Source organism: Meles meles, chromosome 21, assembly GCF_922984935.1.
Source record: "Meles meles chromosome 21, mMelMel3.1 paternal haplotype, whole genome shotgun sequence".
NCBI lineage: Eukaryota > Metazoa > Chordata > Mammalia > Carnivora > Mustelidae > Meles > Meles meles.
In genome coordinates this window covers 2676205-2696438 of record NC_060086.1, presented here as the reverse complement: position 1 = coordinate 2696438, position 20234 = coordinate 2676205, and the positions used below count along the sequence as shown (strand labels likewise).

The 20234-nt window shown below is 49.5% G+C and overlaps 1 protein-coding gene across 1 annotated transcript in view; it reads left to right on the top strand.

Annotated features, from left to right (window-relative positions):
- The window catches only part of GALNT17 (polypeptide N-acetylgalactosaminyltransferase 17), a 429831-nt gene extending 409872 nt beyond the window's left edge, over positions 1 to 19959 (top strand). The window contains exons 10-11 of the mRNA XM_045993859.1: positions 17616 to 17783; positions 18390 to 19959. Of these exons, the coding sequence (XP_045849815.1) occupies positions 17616 to 17783; positions 18390 to 18518 (297 nt within the window). The 3' untranslated portion in view covers positions 18519 to 19959. The remainder of the gene's footprint in view (positions 1 to 17615; positions 17784 to 18389) is intronic.
- The last annotated feature ends 275 nt before the right edge of the window (positions 19960 to 20234 follow it).

Here is a 20234-nt window from a genome sequence, read left to right as displayed (position 1 = left end):
CTGCCCCATTTTATTTCCAATCCCCGGTCCACTCTTTTAATTATCCCTGCCAAGTAGGTCCCGTGGTCCACCCGCAGGGAACAGGAGTGCCCGATTTCCGAAGTGAGATTCAAGTGACACGCACGCGCATTTGATCTTGCTTACCGAGGGCCCCAGGTGAGGAGGAATGACCGTACTGCTCTCTCAGCTGCATGGGGTGAGGGACTCTTCTCTCCAGAAAATCATAGTCATGAATTGTTCCCCAGTAGAGATGCTTAGCTAAAAGTTCTATGTCTTCTTCAAGTTCAGTGGGTTGTTTTCTCCAGACGCAAAGAGTGAGCCAGGCAGACTTTATGTTAATGTTGGGTTGGGAATTAGGAACTCAGGGAACAGTGGGGCGGTGGCCGCATTATCAGCCGAACCTCTCTACCTTGCCCAGAGCCGTTGCAGTCAAAAAAAGTCGCTGCCAGCTAATCTTTTCCTACTGAAGATGCAACAACATTGCCATGAGTTTGGGGGAAAAAAAATTTTTAAATCATCCCATAATCCTACCACCCTAGAACAACTATCATTTCTGAGGCTTGCTTCCAGACTTTCTATTTTTTCAAAGAAGTATTTTGATTTCTTAGGTTGTTTTCAAATCACTGAATTAATAACATCAGTGCTTCTGAAGGACAAGAAGGGGACGGTGGAAACCTGCTGGGGAAAAGGCATTTAGTGCCTCAGCACTACCAATGCCTCTGAGCAAGAGAAGAGCCCCTAGGTTAGCCTCACGCCCTGACCGTCTGCGTCGGAGTTTCCGTGTTTGTTTGGCATGGTGGTGTCTGTAGGGAGGTCATTTGCAAAGACATTGCTTGTTGGACATGGAGAGAGTCTGCAAACATGGCCAGTCAAATTAAGGGCAGGTCCTACAGCGTTTGGGGCCAGTGGAGTTCAGGCCACTGGTCTAGGCCTCCGAAGGCTGGGTTCCCATCAGAGATGGCCAGAGGAAGGCCAGATGTCAGTAGCAGAATGTTCTAGACTGTTCTCACCATTCCATCTATCTGATGCAGAAGGAAGGGGTTGTGCAAAGTGCCGGGTTTTCGACCCACATGGGGACCACCAGCGGTGCCAGGGATTCACTGACATTGGTTCTAGAAAAGTGTGAAGCTTCCTCAGATTGCGTGTGATGTGGTGGTTTCAACAGCAGCCCCTTTCCTGGGAGCGCTGCACCGCGTGACCTTCTAGATTCTTCCTGAAGTGACTGGGGCCCAGTGTAGGCGATGGGGCCTGCTTTCACGGGACTCCTGTCAATCATCTTGACTGCCTGATCCTGCTCCCAAAAGATGAAACCTAGGTTCATGTCTACATTGCCTGCAGGGCCTGAATCTGGGGCCCCTTTATGGAAGTCTGAATGTCAGTCAACCAACCAGAGATGGAAGGTGAATCCCGAGAAGCTTTGCGGGAAGGCTCTGTACACAAGGACGTGGGTTCTCGTCAGCTTGGGCTGCATAGCCCACACTTACTTAGTTGGTTTGGCCATGAACAGGACGGGATGTGTCAGCTGGAGGAGAGGGACATATGGTCGACCAAAGGCCCATCCTCGTGCTCCAGGCACGTCGTCATGGCCTCATGGTCAGTGGTTCTCTGCTGGGATGACGAACAGCTGGGTGGACAAGGAGCTAACCAGAACTATGCATGGCTCAGTGACGGTCTCTGGTCCCTGCATCTTAGTGAGACTGGAAGTCAGGAAAGGACACCTACACACATCTTGGACCAGAGTTAATTCTTCTAAGGTGATGCCAAGAGGTACGCTTCTGTGTGTGGCTGACTCATGAGGGAAACACAGCTCCCTCGCTTACTAGCTATGACCGTGAGCAACACACTGTAGTGTCCCGTACTTCAGTTCCCTTCTCTGTCATGTCAATGCAGTAAGAGTGTGTACCTCGCAGAGATAACGTGTCCAACAAGCTCAGCCATACAAAGCCCGCGGACGAAGTCCGTGGCGCCTATCACATAGAAATGACATCCACAGTGCTGACTGTGGGGCCGTGGGAAAGCTTCAGTTTTCCAAGAAAGATTCAGTTGGGTTCTATTTCCAAAAGATTCTACTACTTAAGACTATTAAAAAAAAAAAAAAGCAATAATGAATAGCAGTGAAAACCTGAACAATTCCAGGTACTTTGATCCTCATAGAACTTGCCAAGGGGAAGAGTGGACCAGTGATGCCTTAGGCTCCTTCCAGTTCTTTGGTGCTAGAACACACGAGCTTTCCATCATTCAGCTCGTCTTCCAGCTTAGTTCAGTTCTGTAAGGAACTGTTGCCTGGAAGGCAGGTTTACTTGGAAAGACAGACGGAACATGGAAGCTCCTACCATCTAGGAATTCATAGTTAATTAAGACATTATTGTATAAAATAGCATGGTGATTGATTGAGTCCAGCCATTGATTTTTTTTTTACTTGTCAAGTAAATTTCTGTAGACATCATCTTAATGATGAATATTATGCAATTTGTGATGCATTTTCCCCTAATTTATCTAATCTCCAGACCAGCCCAACAAAACAGATATAGTTTTCCTGCTGGGAAAACCACCGTATTTCAGAATATGTAATACGCTGACGTCTTACGCTGTTCTTTCATTCTTATATTTCTTTTGTAATTGCCTCCTTTACAAGACACCAATATTTGGGATATCCCCCAAATATCATGTAGACAAAATTTCATCGTTTCTTGCATTGTTTCTGCAAGGCCTTTTATCATTCCCATTTTTAAAATGGGGAAACTAAGTCTCCAGGACTGAAGGGGCGGGAACACAGAGCATGAGGTGGGGAGTGACCAAAGATAAGGTCGGATCAGTGGGCAGGAGGCAGAGAAGGTGCAGCCCTGTAGGACTCTAGGATACTGGGCTCTAGGCCAGCCCCCACAGGAAGCCACCGAAATACTGAAAGCCTTTTAGAATAGAAGGTTGAGGTACAGTCTGACTTACATTTAGGAAGCAAGCACTTGGGATTGCAGTCTGAGGGATGGACGGGAGGGATCTTAAGCTAGAGGCATGAACTTCAGTTATGACACGGGTGGGATTGTCTTGTCAAAATTCAGTCTCCTGAACTTGAGTAGTGACCATGGGGATAGGAAGAAGTAGACAGAATTAAAATGTGATTAGGGATAAAATTAGACCCATACTTGACACTATCCAGAGGCTTAAATTCCAAATGAATTAAGAATCTAAATGTAAAATATGGGACTATACAAACAGTAGGAAAATAATGGTGAATTCCTCTCTAACTGTGATCTAGGGGAGGGCTTTTAACTAAAATCCCAAATCCGGAGACTATAATAGGTTGATGCATTTGACTACATTAAAACTTTTTAAAACTTGCATGGTGATGTAACACCGTAAGCGCAGTCAAAGACACCTGACAGCCAAGGAGGAAATATTCGTAGCATTTGCCACAAGGGGTAATTTTGCTGTTGTATAAACGATGCTTAAGAAGTGAGGAACAAAGGACTAAAAATCTGATAGAAAAAAGGAAAAAGACACAAGCAAACAAGTTGCCCCCACCAAAAAACACATATATATGTTCTGTGTGTATATACATATACAGCATATATATATATATATATGTTCTGTGTATATGTTCTGTGTGTATATACAGGACATATATATGTTCTAAGTATATTTTAAAATGTTTAAATTCCTTCGTAATTGGAGAAATTCAAAGCAAAATAATACCGAGAAACCATTCCCCCACCTATCGTCTTTGCGAAAGTTAAGAAAACTGACGACATATTCTGTTACCACAGTTCCGAAATAGCCGATCTCCGAGATTGCTGATAGAAATGCAAATTGACACCGTTTTTTGGAAGGACGTTTGGCCATACTTAACAAAGCTACCGTATGTTTACTTCCTGACCCAGCGATCCACTTCCAGAAGTCGATTCCGATTTCCAACAATATGAGAATAGTGTGCGTTATTTGCAGTGGCAAAATGGTAGAGACCGTTGAATGCCTATTGGTAGGAGAGGGGTTGAATGAGCGGAGGAGCAGAAGCCACACACGGTAGCACCGGCCAGCTCTGCTTGCCTGTGCAGTGATTTTCACATACGGCGAAAAAGGCAAAGTGCAGAGAAGATGCGTAGTGCGTTAACCTTTATTTAAGACGGGTGGCCACTTAAAAATAAATATCTGTACCCGCTCATCTGCACGAGAGATCCAGGAAGGGTAAATCAGAGACTGACGAGCTTGGTCACCTGCTGGAAATGTGTGCTAATGGGGCAGATGAACATGGAAATAGGGACAGCAAGAAGAGGAAGAGGGCGTAGTCTCTCGGGGAATCTTCGTATCAGGTTCTGACTCTTAGAACCGCGGTGATGTTTCCGATGTCTGAGAAAGAAAATAAATTCAATTAGATTGTGGGGAAAGGACCCACAGTGGGGTGCAAGCAGTAAAGGAAAATAACGTAACTCAGCAAATACAACCACACTGATGGGAAGAGGAGCACCAACCTAAGTAACTTTGGGACAGTTTGGACAATTTTGACTAGATTCTACAAAAAAAGAACCATTGCCAATAATGCATTCTAACAAGTAAACTTGTCTTCCCCATCAGTCTGGATTAACTGCTGTGTGGACATGCCAGGACTGAACAAGCAGGTGTAGGACGTGGGGGTGTTGGGAACCACAGTCCCTGCCATTGGAGAAGGAGGTTGTGAATAAGCGAGGAGGCGTGGCCAGAATGAGAGGATGCTGGATTGCAATGTGGGGGGTCGGGGTGAGTTTATTTTACATGCACATATACAAATACAATACATATGTAAATGTGTGCATAAGTGGAGACGTGGAAATAAATTCGTAGAAAAAGTAGAAAGAAAAACAAATGTGTGCATGGGCTGGTGTGTATACACGAACTGCCTAGCTCCAAAACACTCCAGGAGCGATAAAACCCAGTAGCGCCGAACACCTCTGGCCCCCAGATTTGCAATGATCCCAGCAAGGGAGCAGGAAAAACAGAGGTTAAGCCTGGAAAACCTTGTGTCAGAATAAAAGGAAGTTCTTTAAAAAAAGACCGTGTCGGGCACCTGGGTGGCTCAGTGGGTTAAGCCGCTGCCTTCGGCTCAGGTCATGATCTCGGGGTCCTGGGATCGAGTCCCGCATCGGGCTCTCTGCTGAGCAGAGCCTGCTTCCCTCTCTCTCTCTCTCTCTCTGTCTTTGCCTGCCTCTCTTTCTACTTGTGCTCTCTCTCTGTCAAATAAATAAATAAAAATCTAAAAAAAAAAAAAAAGACCGTGTCTTCTCCGTAGAACGCAGGACCCACCCTGAAGGAGTTTCTGGTGTCCAAAGCTAGAACTGCCGAGCAACAAAATAAATAGTGAGAATATTGGATTGTCACTCATGTAATTTTTTTAAAATTCATGAGTCTATACCGATACAAATAAAGAAGTAAATGGAGAGAGGCCGCTCTTCCTTCGGTAGAAGTCTGCTTCGTAGATGCAGCAGGCATGTGGGACATGAAAATCACCCCCAGGCGGTCGTGCCCCTAATACTTGCTGACGTCCAGAGCAACGGATGCTCAAACCAGTGATCAAAAGTAAGATGTTTTCGTAGCTTCCAGGTATCTCCCTTGATCAAGGGAAAAAACAGTGACGTCATGGCTGAGAAGCCCAAAGGACCCTGCCTTGACCAAGTGTTCAAGGTTATCGTCACCAGTAATGAGCCATCCCGCACTCCTGATCTGATGCCCAGGAAGGGCACAGCGTCACCGTCACCTCTGTGTTTTTTACTAGACCTTTAATCTTAATCCTGAGGAAACATTAGACAAACCCAAACTGAGGGACTTCTACAAGATAATTGTGCAGTACTCTTCAAAAGGGTTGCGGTCATTAGAAACAAGGGAAGACTGAGGATCTGTCCCAGACAGGAGGAGATCAAGGAGATGTGACCACAGAATGCAGTGTGGGGTCCTGGAAGAGAAAACATGCTGGAGAAGCTACGAGATTTCTGTGGGGTCTCCAGATTAATTAATAGGGTGGGACCAATGTTAACTCCCTGGGTTCAGTAATTTTGGTATGATTATGTAATAGATTAACTCTAGGATAAGTTGAATTCCAGGCCTATGGGAACACACTGTATTATATTTGCAACTTTTTTGTAAGTCTGAAATGCCTCTGACATTGCAAAAAATTTTTTTTAATGTTTTAAGAGGGCTGGTTGGCTGGAGTTGTTGGTGGAGAGGTCAAGGGAAGGGACAGGGACGGTGAAGGGATACTCCAGTCCCTGCCTAAACCTGTAGACGGTGCCGCCGTTGCTGAGATTGGAGGTGACGGTTTGGGGAGAGGATGCTTTGAGTTCTGTCTGGGGCACTGTGAGTTCGGGCTGAGGGACGGGCCTTGGGAGTCCCCACACTGATGTTGTCTAGGCAGCCGGACTTTCCAACCAGGTGCTGAGGACAGAGCGGCAGAGGCAGATGGGGCTTCGGGGTGTGCCCAGGGAGAGAACAGTGACCCCAGGACAGACCCTCCCGTGGCTCTGCTCCTCATGCTGCCCAGGGGTCCCGCGGGCTCGACCACGCTGCGCCTTCGATACGGTTACAGACGTGGGTGAGAGGACTCTCCGTGGAGGTGGAGAGGAAGCCAGACGGGAGCAGATGCCAGGGGAGAAGGGGGGTGAGGAGATGCCGATGTGGTGGAGAGAACTCTCTGGAAGGCTGACTGAGGGAAGGCGAGACCAGGTGGAAAGGCAGAGAAGGGTGAGCGGGAGGCACCCTTGGAGCAGAGTGAAGGGAGTGAGGCCCAACGGAGAGGAGACACATTTCTAAGATGTTAGAGGAGAACGTGAAGAAGCCTGAGGGTCAGTGCTCAGAAAGCAGACTTTCTGCCGTCTCCCTTCGAGCATGGCCGCAGCCACACTGAGTCTCCCCAGGTCCAAGTATGGTAAATAGAAGCAGAAATGTAGACTTTCTTTTTTCAGAGAGAAATCTGTGCATTCGACCCAAACAGAAATCGACTGACCTGCCAGCCTGGGTTTCCCCTCCGGAGAACCAGGATTTCTAGCTCAGCTGCCAGAGCTTGCAATGCTGAAGGCCCCAAATTCCAGCGAACGGTGTTCTTCAGGGAATCTCGGGGAAGGGCTCTCTCCGACTGGGGGGTGGGGGGTTGTAGCCCGTGGGGGGCCACTGACGAGCGTTTGATGTTGAACGAAAAGTGCACAAAGGGGGTCCTCGCTGCTGGCAGGGAAAGCACTAGATGCTTGGACTGGACCCATGTGGTGTCTGTGGGGTGAGTCCAGGCGGGACACAGCCTGGCACGAGCTTCCGGATACGCCTGTGGGCTCAGGGGGGAGGATGGAGGTGGGCAGCATGCCAGGAGCCGGTCTAGCTGGAGAGGTGCACAGCACGAGGGAGACGCCGCTGCGCCAGGAGTTTGGGCTTCTAGGATCAAGAGAAGAAACTGTAGTCTCTCTGGTGGGAAGATAAAAAGAGGAAGCGGCCTGACTTGTAGGGTCTTATCACTGGGTAAATTACATCGCATGAATGAACAGACACAGGACAAGGCTTGGAACTAATGCTCTTCAGTGATGTTCGTAACCCAGACCGACTCTCAGAGGTCGGCGCCATTTCGGAAGACCTTCCCGCTACGCTCACACATGAACACCAACACCGGGCTCACCTCTGACTCCTCCGCTGAGGCTCTAAGTGCCTGAGTGGTTGAGGTTCATTGAGGCTGGCTTCCAGCCACTGGTGGACCTGGGATTCGTCAGGGAACATTCCAGGAGCAGAGAACGGGCAGAGCTAGTCTCCCCTCCGCTGCAGAAGTGTGAAGGAAGGACAGCGCGCCCAAGATGGGGGGCCTTGAGAGCTCAGGACCCCCGGGGCATCAGTGGGACACAGGAGTGGCTTTAGGGATGCAAAGCAGAGCCCCAAGAGCCCCACCCAAGCTCCGGTTCCCCCAGGCGTCTGGCCCACTCCAGGCAAGGGCAAGTAAGAGCCAGACCAAACCAGAGAAGGGAAGTGGAGGGTGGGGAAGAAAAGGGCAGGAGCATAGCAGGGGCCAGAGCCAGGTGCCCCGGGATCAGGATCAGCTCAAGGTCACCGACAGACCCAGCCCAAGAGAAGAAAAGCAGTCTGGTGAATTAGAAACACCTGCCGAGTTCTCAACTTGGGCATGAGGTCGGGGAAAAGAAGAAAAACAAATACACAGGCCTTCCTATGTGCCCTGTCCCCTTCTCACTTACTTACCGAATTCCACAACTACCCTAGGAAGTAAATTGTGAAATTATCCCCAGTTTGAAAAATGGAGACTCAGAGTCCCATAGGGCTTAAGCAATTGGCCCAGGGTTATAAAACTATGAAGTGGCAGAGCTTGGATTTCTTAAACAGGCTCCAGAGTGCAAGTCTTTAACCGTACAATAGACTGCCCCTTTGATGACACAGCACCAAGCCAGGAACACTGTTTCAATGGGCAAAAATGAGAAGGTGAGACAGATTTCATTATGATCTTGCTAAAAGGGGAGCCAAGCGTTTGTTAGCATTTCCACGCTGTACCCGATGCAGTCCTACCTTCCTGTTTCACACGTGGAGACAAGAAGGAAATAAATCTCTTCGTTGAAAAATAGAATCTTTGCTTCTCTAACCAGTTAGCAGTCAGGGTGAGCTTTGGAAGCAGGCTTAGGAATTTGCTCCGGATCTCTGGGAACTGGAGTGGGCTATCCTGCTCACCACCCCCTCTCCCACCACACTCTTCTGGCCCTCATCCTGGTGTCGCCCACACTCCTAGGGCCCCTCTCCAAGAGCTCCCAGCTCTCTCCACGGAGTTCTGTGGTCCAGACCCTGCCACCACGGCCCCTCCACTGGCAATGCCCTGAATCCATCCACTTTGTGACGGTCTGTGCAGGTAAATCAACCCAAGGTTTTGTGGCATAAATATGTTTCCCCATTAATTCTCAGTAGCACTGCATTTTCTGGGAATATAATATTTTTATCCAGCATGATGAGTCATAATGGTGGAAGGAAGGAGACTGAGGAGGGAGGCCCTAGGAACTAGCTAGTCCCCTAGGAACTGGCTCTCTGCAAAAAGCGTATCTGATTCCATAGCCTGCCTTCTAAGCGTCCAGATGTATTTTAGAACCAATTAACTGAAGTACAAGGTCGTACAGCAAACAGCGTCTGCTCAAGGGTACAATATGGTGGATTTTGACAGGGTACCTACTTGCAGATCTCCCTCCCCAACCAAAACATACATTTCCATTTCCCCCCGGAGATTCCTCCTGCCCCAGGCGGCCCCTTTCTCCACCCCAGCTCCCTCGCAGCCACCCTGTGTCCACTTGGAGATGCAGTTGGAGACATTTCCTGTATCGCTTGGGCTCAGCATGCTCTGAGAAAGTCTGCTTGTTTTTAAGAATATACATATGCATGTGTAATCACCAAAAATCACTCCTCCGGCCAAGCAGCAAACAAATAAATTCACCCCAAGGCAGGTTCCAATCAGTGGAACCTCATCTCTCGTGTCCTGAGTAAAAGCAGGGTAAAATGCATTTTTTCATTTAGCAATGGTTTTCTACACTGACTAAGCCTGATGCCAAAGAGTTGAGAAAGACCCTTAATATGAAAGCAATTGCAAGCCATGTTTTATTGACAATTCGATGGGTTTTGCTGTGTCCCAGAGTCATTCCACAATCATTTGGCTGTTTTTTGTTTATTTGGCTATAACCTGCATAGTTTAGTTTTCCCTCAAGGATGTCAAATGTGGGTTAATAGTTGTGTGTGCCTCTTAGATCATCTCAAATAGAAAATTCTTCTTTTCTGCTAAATGAGAATTAATCGTATTTGAGCTCAGAGCTTTGTTTTTTTCCCCCTAATGCGTTAGGGCTGTGGATAATGACATTTCTCCTCTTGGGCCCAGCAGTCAAACCTAGAATAATCCATTCCATTCAAAAGGCATTTATAGAGTATTTGCTTTTTGCAAGATACTTTCTCACTCCCGATGCTATATAAAAATATCCTGGAACAACAGCGATGACAACAACAACAAAACCTTCCGCAAGGAGAGTCACAGAATACACAGTATGTACGCTGAAAGAGACCACCTCTGGGTGGGGGCTTTGTGTAACCACGGGAGACAGGGTAAGAGTCGGTGGAGATATATCCTACACAGTCTTCCTGCTGGCTGTTTTCGAGAGACCTCAAGCCATCCGTCAGAAACCAAGAGTGTAAGCCTGGAGACCTAGAGTAGATCATGACCCAAAAAAAAGTTTATTCTTAAATCAGGAGGTATTAAAGCCATTGAAGGTTGAAGCAGGGAATGATATGATTTGAACCTGCGGGATTGGGAAGGCAAGATGGAAAATAGGAAGGCCTGGAGGTGAGGACAGGTTCCAAATCTCCTGCAGCAGCTCACCCGGGAGATTGGGAGGAAATATGTGTGCGAGGCACATGGAAGCAGGAACTGGAAGCCTTGCAACTTTACACATAGGGGAGAGGGAAGGGGAAAGGTGACCCAAGTTTGCAAACCTCGAGCCTCAGAAGAGATCAGGAGTGTGGGAGTATAATGAGGAACTGGCTGTCAATTGGCCATTACTGGAAAAGTGAGGGTCGACAAGTTTCAAGCAGGTATCTGCTCAGAGGAGGGAGCTTCTGGCAGTAGAGCAGATTAGATACTTTGAAGGGTCTTCTGCCTGCGGCATAAGTAGATTCTAGGTCAACTACAACCAATACCGTTTCAAATCCCTGCTCGATGCACAAGAAGAAGCTGTATCTGTTAGCTTTTGCTGCATAACAAATCACCCCAAGGTATTTTCAGATAAACAGAATATGGGTTTACCACGACAGATAATCACCAAGGGAACTTCTAAAGAATGTACTTCAAGAAGAAGGAAAATAACCCCAGAAGACTATCTTGAGGAAAGAATGAATTATAAACAAAGAAATTTATAAATGTGTAAGTAAATCCAAAGAAATGTTTCTTACATAATAAGAATAATGTCTAGTTTGGGGCAGGGAAATATAACCAAAGGCTGAATGGTAAAAAGGAGGTGACTGGATTTAGTGTCCTAATGTCCTTGAACTTTATTGACTGAGGCAGACATTAGGATACTGAATAATCTGCTAAGTTATTAATTATTAAATTTCAAGAGTAGCCAGTAAAATAATAGAAATGAAGTAGAATTTCCAAATCTGTAGAGAACTATGAAACATTCCAAAAAACAAAAACAAAAAACAAAAAAACAAATCAAACTGAACCAATCCAAACTAAGGCCAATAAAGGAGAAAAAAGGAAACCGAGAAGGCTGGACACATAGACAGTACCAAGAAGGAAAGGAGAAATAAGTCCATTTAGATCATTAAGTGCAACAAAAACAAATGGACCAAACATTGTGGCTAAAAAAAAACATAGATTGTCACTCTAAATTTTTTTTTAATCCAGTGGAAGTGAAATCTGAATGTAATTTGCTAATGGGTTGGGAATGCAGCAGGTCAGAGGAAGAGGTAAGTAAAGGGTGAGGCCAAAGTGCTTGGCCTGAGCAGCTGGAAGGATGGAGTCGTAATGACCAAGATGGAACCAAAGTTGGTTGAGTGTGGAGGGGAGGATTGGGTACCCAGGGCAGGAGGAATTCAGTTTTGATCTGTAACTCTGAAATTCTGATTAGACCTCCAAGTGGTATATCCAGGGGTGAGTCAGATATACAACTCTGGAATTGAGGAGAGGTTTGGTTTAGAGATAGAAACTTGGCACAGTTAGCCAAGTTAGCATGGAGATGTTACTGAAAGCCCCCAGAATGGCAAACTCTCCAGGAGAGTGGGTATAGAGAGAAGAGATGGTTTCACCAGCACCCTGCAAAACATCTGGCCCAAAATTGGTGGCCCATATAAAGACTAAGAAAAAAACTATTGAAGTTGATGTAATTAATGGATCCTGTTGACCTTCCAGAGAGCAGTGTCAATGAAAGTGGTGGTAGAAAACACTAAGGAGGAGACAGTGGAAAACCAAAGACAAAACAAGGAGGTAATGAGAGCTGTGGCTGGAGATTTCTGGGCACAGAGATCTGGTTATGTTTGTAGCTTGGAAGAAATGAAGGAGAAGGGAGAAATGATGACTTACAGTACCTATGGAGTGAGGAGAAGAAGACAGTGTTGAAAGAAGTGAAAAATGAAGGGAGACAGTTTTTGAGGGGTAGGGAAGGTAACTTCTCAACAACGTGGGAACAAGATTCCCCAGGGCAGTGAGGGTCTGGGACACGAAGCTAGGGATTAGGATGAAGGGTGCATTTAAAAAATCTAGACCCTGCTGTGGGTGGGAAGGCTGTTGGTTGGCAGAGTCACAGGAGGCAAGTGAAAAGATGAGAGACTTGGAGTGAGGTCCAGGCACCATTGGAATATAGGTCTGCAGTGGGTATGGGCCACTGGCACCTGGCCCTGACCCTGGGGAAGCAGGAACCAAGGGAACTTGCAGCCCCTCCTGGTCTGAGTGACCATGAGGTACCAGGGTGGCAGCTCACGGTTCACAGAAATGTCTTAAAGATACTGTTTGCACTACCAGTGGACATTCTGAAAAAGAAATTAAGAAAACAATGCCATTTACAGTAGAATCCAAAAAGATAAAATACTTGAGAATAAACTTAACAAGAAATATACACTGAAAACTACAAAACATTGTTGAAACAAATGAAAGACCTAAATAAAAAAATATATCTTATGTTCCTTAATCAGAAGACTTACTGCTGTTGTGGAAGTCCTGCCTGGGTTGATCTGCAGATGCAGTGCAGTCCCTACCAAAATCCCAACTGCCATTTTTGCAGAAATGGAAAAGATAATCCTCAAATTCATAGGAAAATGCAGGGGACCCAGAGTAGCCAGAATGACATTGAAAAAGAACAGAGTTAGAAGACTCACGCTTCCAGTTCTTAGACCTACTACAAAGCTGTACTAATCAAGACACAGTAATGCTCTCAGAGGGATAGGTACATGGGTCAGTGGAATAGAATTCAGGTTCCAGAAATAAATACCACATTTATAGTCAATTAACTTTTTTATAATCAATTGATTTTTAACAAGAATGAGAAGACAATTCGATAGGGAAAACGTCTTTTCAACAAACAGTCTTGGGACAACAAATAACCAAATAAAAAAAAAAGAAAGAACTTGTACCTACACCGTACATCACGTATGAAAATTAACTCAAAGTGGATCAAAGATCCAAATGTAAGAGCTCAAACTCAAATTCTTAGAAGACATAGGGGTAAATCTTTATGACCTTGTATTTGGCAGTGGTTTCTTAGATAATGACATCAAAAGCATAAGTAATCAAAGAAAAAAATCAATAAGTTGAACTTCATCAAAATTAAAAACTTTTGTACTTCAAAGCATACTCTCAAGAAAGTGAAAAACAAAACAAAAAAAAAAAAAAAAGAAAAGAAAGTGAAAGAACAGCCCACAGAATGGGAGAAAATATCTCCACTCAAAATATGCCAGAAAAAGGTCTCGCATCCAGAATATGTAAAGAACTCTTACAACTCAGCAGTAAAAAGACAACTTGCCCAGTTGAAGAATGGGCAGAAGACCTGAATGGACATTTCTCCAGAGACCCACAGGTGGCCCGCAAGCACATAAAGAGATGCTCAACATCAGTAGTTATAAGGAAACACAAATCAAAACCACAATGAGATACCACTTCACACCCAGTCAGTGGCTAGCATGTTCCTAGAAAGAAAGACAGACAGAAAAGAAAACCAGAAGAACAAGAGTTTACGGGGCTGTGGCTGAGCTGGAACGCTGGCCCGTGGCAGGGGCACCTGCAGACGCTGCAGCTGTTTGGAGAGTTTGGCAACTCCTCCGAAACTTAAGCACACGTTCACCATGTGACCCAACAACCAGCAGTTCTACTTCTCGATACAGCGCAGGTCCCACAGAAACTTATGCATGGATGATCATAGCGGCATAATTTGTAATAGCCCCAAAGTGGAAAAAACCCAAATAGCCATCACTTAGTGGATGCCCAGAATGGTCTAGAGGAAGTGAGGCACTCCCACACCCCCGGGAGTGAGACACCGAAGCATGGGATCATTGACACCGAGGGCTTGAGGGACGATGCGGGGGTGGGGGAAGGAAGAGTTAGAGAAGACACCGTGGGATGGAGAGAACTGCACGGAGTCTGGGAAAGCTGAAGCTCGAACCTTCTAGAAGGCCAGTAAGGAGTCAGCTGGAGCAAAGCCTTGAAGGCAGGAAAGCCTGTTGCACATTCAGAGGCCAGGGAGCAGCAGCCCTTAAGGAAGGGATACGGGGGACGGGGAGCTGGGGAGAGGGACCAGACAGCAGTCCGAAGACACCACGGAGACTCACGATCCAGGACCAGCACAAGAACGGGGATGGGGTTGGCACGAGATCTGAACTCGCACCACCCTCCTGCCTCGTGGGGGAGAGGCAGTGTGACATCTGTTGGTGTAACCTGAGCCCCCCATCCTTTCAGAGCACAGCGCCCTTCCCCTGACCTTGCCCCCTTGGTCAGGCCAGCAGGACCCTGTGCATGTGTTTTTGGCTTGAGAAAGCGCCTTCCCCCAGAACGGAAGGCCTGTAGGGCCTCCCCACCCTCCCCGCACACCCAGACACGTGCACAGCTTGGCTTTGCTGGTTCTAGTGGCTGGGTCTCATCCTTCACTCACAGACCTCAGAAAGGAGGGCTCCTAACTCCCAGTGGCATTTAGCGTCGCTCTTTAAACATCTGGGTCGCTGATATGCTCAGTTAATTAATGTTCTTAGTGCTGTTCATTTGCCTGCTGGATAATAGATTGATTCACGATATCAATAAGCAGCTGTGTCTGTCTTTCCCCTGAACATAAAGGCAGCTCGCTGTCATTCACCCCTTTGCATTTGGTGAATCTGTGTATATTCAGAGACATTGTTTAGGGAGGGGCGAGGAGGGCTTCGGATTTTCTGATCATGTCGCTTCTGACAATCCCTCTGATTTGGAACTAATTTGGGTTTAAAGCGCAAGTTAACCGCATCTCTCTCAAGGGCACTTAAAGTCCCTGTCCCTGTTTCAGAAGGAGCAGGTGGACCCCCCTTCGGGGATCAAAGCAGAGGATTTCTGAGTGGTTTTCATCTGCAGTGAGAACCTCTGCAGAAAACTTGGGCCCTGGAGAAGAGGCACTGTCAGACCAGAGCTTCCTTCTGGCTCCATTCCCGGCCAGAAATGCCCAGGCTCCCGGGAGAAGCCCGGGATTGTGTAGGAAGAGGCCCATCGGCTGGTCAGCTGCTGGGCCAGGGTCCTTCGGGTCCCAAGGAGGGAGGCCAGGATCCAGCCAGGGGGCCAGATGTCCTCAAACCTCGGTTTCTTCACAGGAGAGTAATGGAAACTTGTCTCAGAGAGTTGTAAAAATTACATTCTTTATTCTCTTTATGATGCTTAGAAATAATGCAGAGTGTGTCTTTAATACATGCAAGCTGGTGGGGTGCCTGGGGGGCTCAGTGGGCTAAGCCTCTGCCTTCGGCTCAGGTCATGATCGCAGGGTCCTGGGATCAAGCCCCGCATTGGGCTCTCTGCTCAGCAGGGAGCCTGCTTCCCCCTCTCTCTCTGTCTGCCTCTCTGCCTGCTTGTGATCTCTCTTTCTCTGGCAAATAAATAAATAAAATCTTAAAAGAAAATACATGCAAGCTGGTAATTTCATTTTTTAATTTATTCAGCACCAGCTGTATATTAATAATCTTCTTACCGCACTGCCTCACAGCATGTAAGAGCAAAAATGAGAGATGTACCTTCCTTTCTCCTTGCCCTCCCCAGCCCGCCCTGGAGTTATCAGTGGCCACACAGCCTCATCCTCGTGTTCTCAGAAGCTGGTTCCCAGGCAGGTCGCACAGAGAACTCTTCAGAACATGCTTGTGGAGCTTACATAAACAGACATCGTCGCGTCTTTCGAATGACATCGCCCCCCACATGTATAACATGCTCATCTGCAGACATGTTTTGAGCACTTGGTCTGTGATGTTCTCCGAGCGAGGAATGAAATTAATTAGCCACAGTCCCTCCCCTAAAAGTGTGTGGAAGACGGATGAATGTATTTGCTCCCAGGCTGGAATGCGGAATTTTAGACACAGACAGGTGGAGGGAGGCCGCTGCAGTAGCACGGGTCCCACTGTGGGAAGGGTTGGGAGGCAGCACCATCTCCGTATCAGTTAGCCCTTGCTGCGTGACAACTAGCCCCCCAAAACCTACTGGCGTAAAGCAATGTGCATTCGCTGTGCATTGTCCAGATGCGCTGGATGGTTCTGTGATCTGGACCGGGCTCGGCTGATTTCAGCTGACTCATCCCTACACCTCCCGGCAGCTAGCCGGTCCGCTGAGGGCTGCCTAGTCTCGGACGACCTCGTCCACCTGTCGGACGGTTGGCTCTTGGCCGGGCCATCCAGAGCTTACTGCCGTGGGGCCAGCAGGACTCCCAGAGCAAGAGGGTAGAAGCACACCAGGCTAAAGACTAGTCCAGGAGCTGGTCCATCTTCTGCTGTATCGTGTTGGTCCAAGTAAGTCACCAGTACTCACGGGATGGAGACACCCGCTTCACCTCTGAAGGACACGGCTTCGAAAGTCGGACACCCAGGGTGCATGGAAGGAAGACGGAAGGGTGTGGCTTTAAAAAAAAAAAAAAGATTTTATGTATTTATCTGAGTGGGGTGGGGGTAGCAAGCAGAAGTGGGGGGAGGGGCAGAGGGAGGGGGAGAGAGAGAATTTCAAGCAGATGCCATGCTAAGCATGGAGCTTGCCATGGGGCTCGAGCCTGCGACCCTGACATCATGACCTGAGCCAAAACCAAGAGTCGGACGCTTGACCGACTGAGCCAGCCCCATGCCCCGGGTGTGGCTGTTTTTGCGATCTCCCACAATCCCCCAGCATCTGTTGGGGTGCATGGAGCAGAAATCAAGCACCCGCGTTGTGTGGCGCATGTAGGACCCCTCCGCTTTTCCGTCATTCTAAACGATGTTGCCGCGAATATCCTACGTCCGTCAGCTTGTGTGCCCAGTGTGGGTTTTTACCTCGGGATAGATTTCTAAAAGCGGGTTTATTGGGTCAAAAGAGAAAAAGAAAATTAAAGCACACAAAGTATCTATTTTAAAATCCCCTTTTGGAAAGACTGTCATAATTTACCCCACTGCTGCCATTTTATGCCAACCTTGACAAAATGAGAATTTTTTTTCCCGAGGTGGTATCACCTTGCCATTTTGGTTTATTTATTTCAACGCCTGTTAGGTGCACTGCCTTTTAATATGTCTGTTTCTTTTTCAGAGACCCGGCTCTTTACAGTTTACGGCAGGGTGGGATTGATTAATTAATCCCAATTTACAAACGAGGTGGAAATGTGGACTCAGAGAGGTTAAGTGACTTACTCAGGGTGCCTCCCTCGGGGAGCAGAGCTGAGCTTTAGAAATCCGAAACCCTGCTCTTCTATTTATCCCTGCTCCCTCATGTTGATGGACAGAAGCCCACAGTCCAGAAACACTGATGGAGAACATGCTTAGAAAGAACCCGCCTGGGCCCGGGGGTGCAGCACCCAGACTCAGCAAGCCAGGAGGCCCCCAGAGCAGTGGGTGCGTGGCAGCCAGGACCGTGGCCATGGCGGGTGAGACCTGCAGACCTGAGTCACCGCCCCCTGCCCTCTCCTCCGCTCTCTCCCCAGCTTGCCCGCTACACCAAGGAGGGCTTCCTGCACTTGGGTGCCCTGGGGACCACCACGCTCCTCCCCGACACCCGCTGCCTGGTGGACAACTCCAAGAGTCGGCTGCCCCAGCTCCTCGACTGCGACAAAGTCAAGAGCAGCCTATACAAGCGCTGGAACTTCGTCCAGGTGAGCGCCCCAGGGAAAGGCCGGCACCCCAGAGCACCCAGGGGCTGCTGCGGGCCACAGGGGGAGCGACTTCCCCAAGGTCTCCAGCCCGGGGACAGCCTCATGAACCCAGGGCAGGTCTGGGGGAGTCAGCGGAGGAGGGGGATTGCGTGTGGGACACCCAGCAGCAGCTCCAGGCAGGCTGGGAGCCAACAGATCTTGGGGAGGGGAGTGTGCGGTGAGTTTTCCGAAATCCGCTAAGTAGTCAGTAGGATGGGGAAAGTCAGAGCTCCGGTCTCCCCGGAAATCCCACTCTCGGACACCAGCCCCCATGGGGCCTTGACACCGGGTTCAGCCATTCAGACTTGGTGAAGCCGACACCTTCGGACTTTAGGGTTTCTGGAGGAGGCTCCGATGATCCCTTTCCCCGTGCAAAGAGTTTTGGTGGGACGGCTCCCCGTGAGAGGCCCTGTGCCGGGCGCTACAGTGGTTAAAGCTCTTTCTCTGTCTTTCTCTCCATCCACGTCTCTCTCTGTTTCTGTCTCTCTGTCTCTGTCTTATTCTCCCTATCTCCGTCTCTGTCTGTCTCTGTCTCTCCTTGTCTCTGTCTCTCCTCCTTTCACCCAGAATGGAGCCATCATGAATAAGGGCACAGGGCGTTGTCTAGAGGTGGAGAACCGGGGCCTGGCCGGCATTGACCTCATCCTCCGCAGCTGCACGGGACAGAGGTGGACAATTAAGAACTCGATCAAGTAGCGGGGAGTGGCAGGGGCCCCCAGAGCCCGGCCCCCGGGACGGGGTCTGCCCGTCTTCTGGACCGGCCGTGCGGGTGGAGACAGCAGGAAGCCGGCAGGTGCTCGGCGGGCCTCCTGGGACTTCTCCAGGGCAGCACGGAGGCCCCACAGGGAGACTTGGTGTCCCCCTTCGGCACTCAGCTGCCGTGAGGCCCGCACTCCCTGGAAGAGCCCCGACCCCTCCTCTGGGAACCCAGAAGCCGCGTCGTCTGCTGCCCGGATGTGGCCGCGTACCGTGGCGTGAAACCCCCACGTCCCCCGCGTCCTCTTCCCAGCCGCCCTCTGGACTGGGACTGGCAGGGCCCTCCTCCTTCTCACCCCTCTCTTGCAGCAGCTTCTGAACGCCGCCCCCAGCCCTCAGCAGAACGGGGACCGGTGCTCAGCCGCCTCCTGTCTTCCCCTCCTCAGAGGGGGCCCCGGGGCCCCAAGACTCCATGTCCCTCGATGTCGCTTCTGCCCAGATGCCCATTTATGAGGCAGCCTCCACGCTCCACCTTCCCACCAGGCGGACAGCCCTGGACTATCCTGGACCCCCCCCCGAAGATGGCCTGGGAGGAAGGAATGGTCCCACGGTCACCCAGTGGGGCCCTAGGCTCCCATGTCCCTGGGCCAGCGGCTCCGCTATGTCGCAGGGAGCCAGCGACACGGAGAGGCTGAGCACATAGGGAGGTCGTGGCTGGGAGGGGGTCCCCGGGGCTGGCACCGGGCCAGGGGCAGCTCTGCCCTCCCGGGGACCAGGGAGCCCTGACTTGCCTGGAGCTTAAGGACTGAAGCCAGCACAGCGAGGGGCGAGGGACGGGGGCAGGCTCAGGACCCCGGGGATGCTCCGTGTCCATCTCATTTCACCCCACGCTCTGCTGGCTGGGGCGGAGAAGGCAGTCGATTCCTCCCTGAAGAGTAATAATTTCTGCGATTGCCCTCCGGTTAGGGTGCACTTACAAGTCAGAGTAATATATGGACGCGTGTGCATGCCTACGAGCGTGTGTGCCTGTGCGGTGCGTGATGGCGTGGGCACGTGCATGAGTGTGTCTGGGCGTGTGCCCTGGAATGTGTGCAGAGCAGGTGTCCGTGCGTGGCCGTGGGCTTGTCGCTTCGTGGCCTGCCTGCCTGGATCAGGACGAGGCTGCTGGAAGCCGGGTGGGGGCGGGGGTTGGCCACGCCTCTCTGGCCAGGAGGACACCCCCCAGCCTTGCCCCATGTGGAGCCCCAGATGGAAGGCTGTCCCTTTTGCCAGTTCTCCCTCTGTCCTTCATCGTGTCCCCAGAGGCCAAGCCCTGCCTAGAACCAAATCCTGTAGTCGCCCAGTTGGGGTTCACCGCGCCTCCTTTGGTGGCATCTTCTTGGTGATCGCGCCCTGCCCCGTTCCTCCCTTGTGAAATAAACACATGTGAGCACTTCCCAGAGCAGCCTTGTTTGCTTCTTGGTCCTTCCAGAACCCGGGGCTCGGAGGGAGCTCCTGGAACATGGTGGAAGGCTCCTTTGGTTTGGGGGTTTGGTCTTACTGTAAGCAATAGCCCTTGGGACAGAGACAGACACAAAGCCAACCTCCGCTTGTACTCAACGTCCCCCCAAAGCAGGACAGAATTTAGCATTCGCCATGCACTTGGTGACGCCCTGGGGGTGCCCAGCGTGGGAGGATCAGGCTGATGCCAGAAGCTGAAAAGAGGAGGAGGGTTGT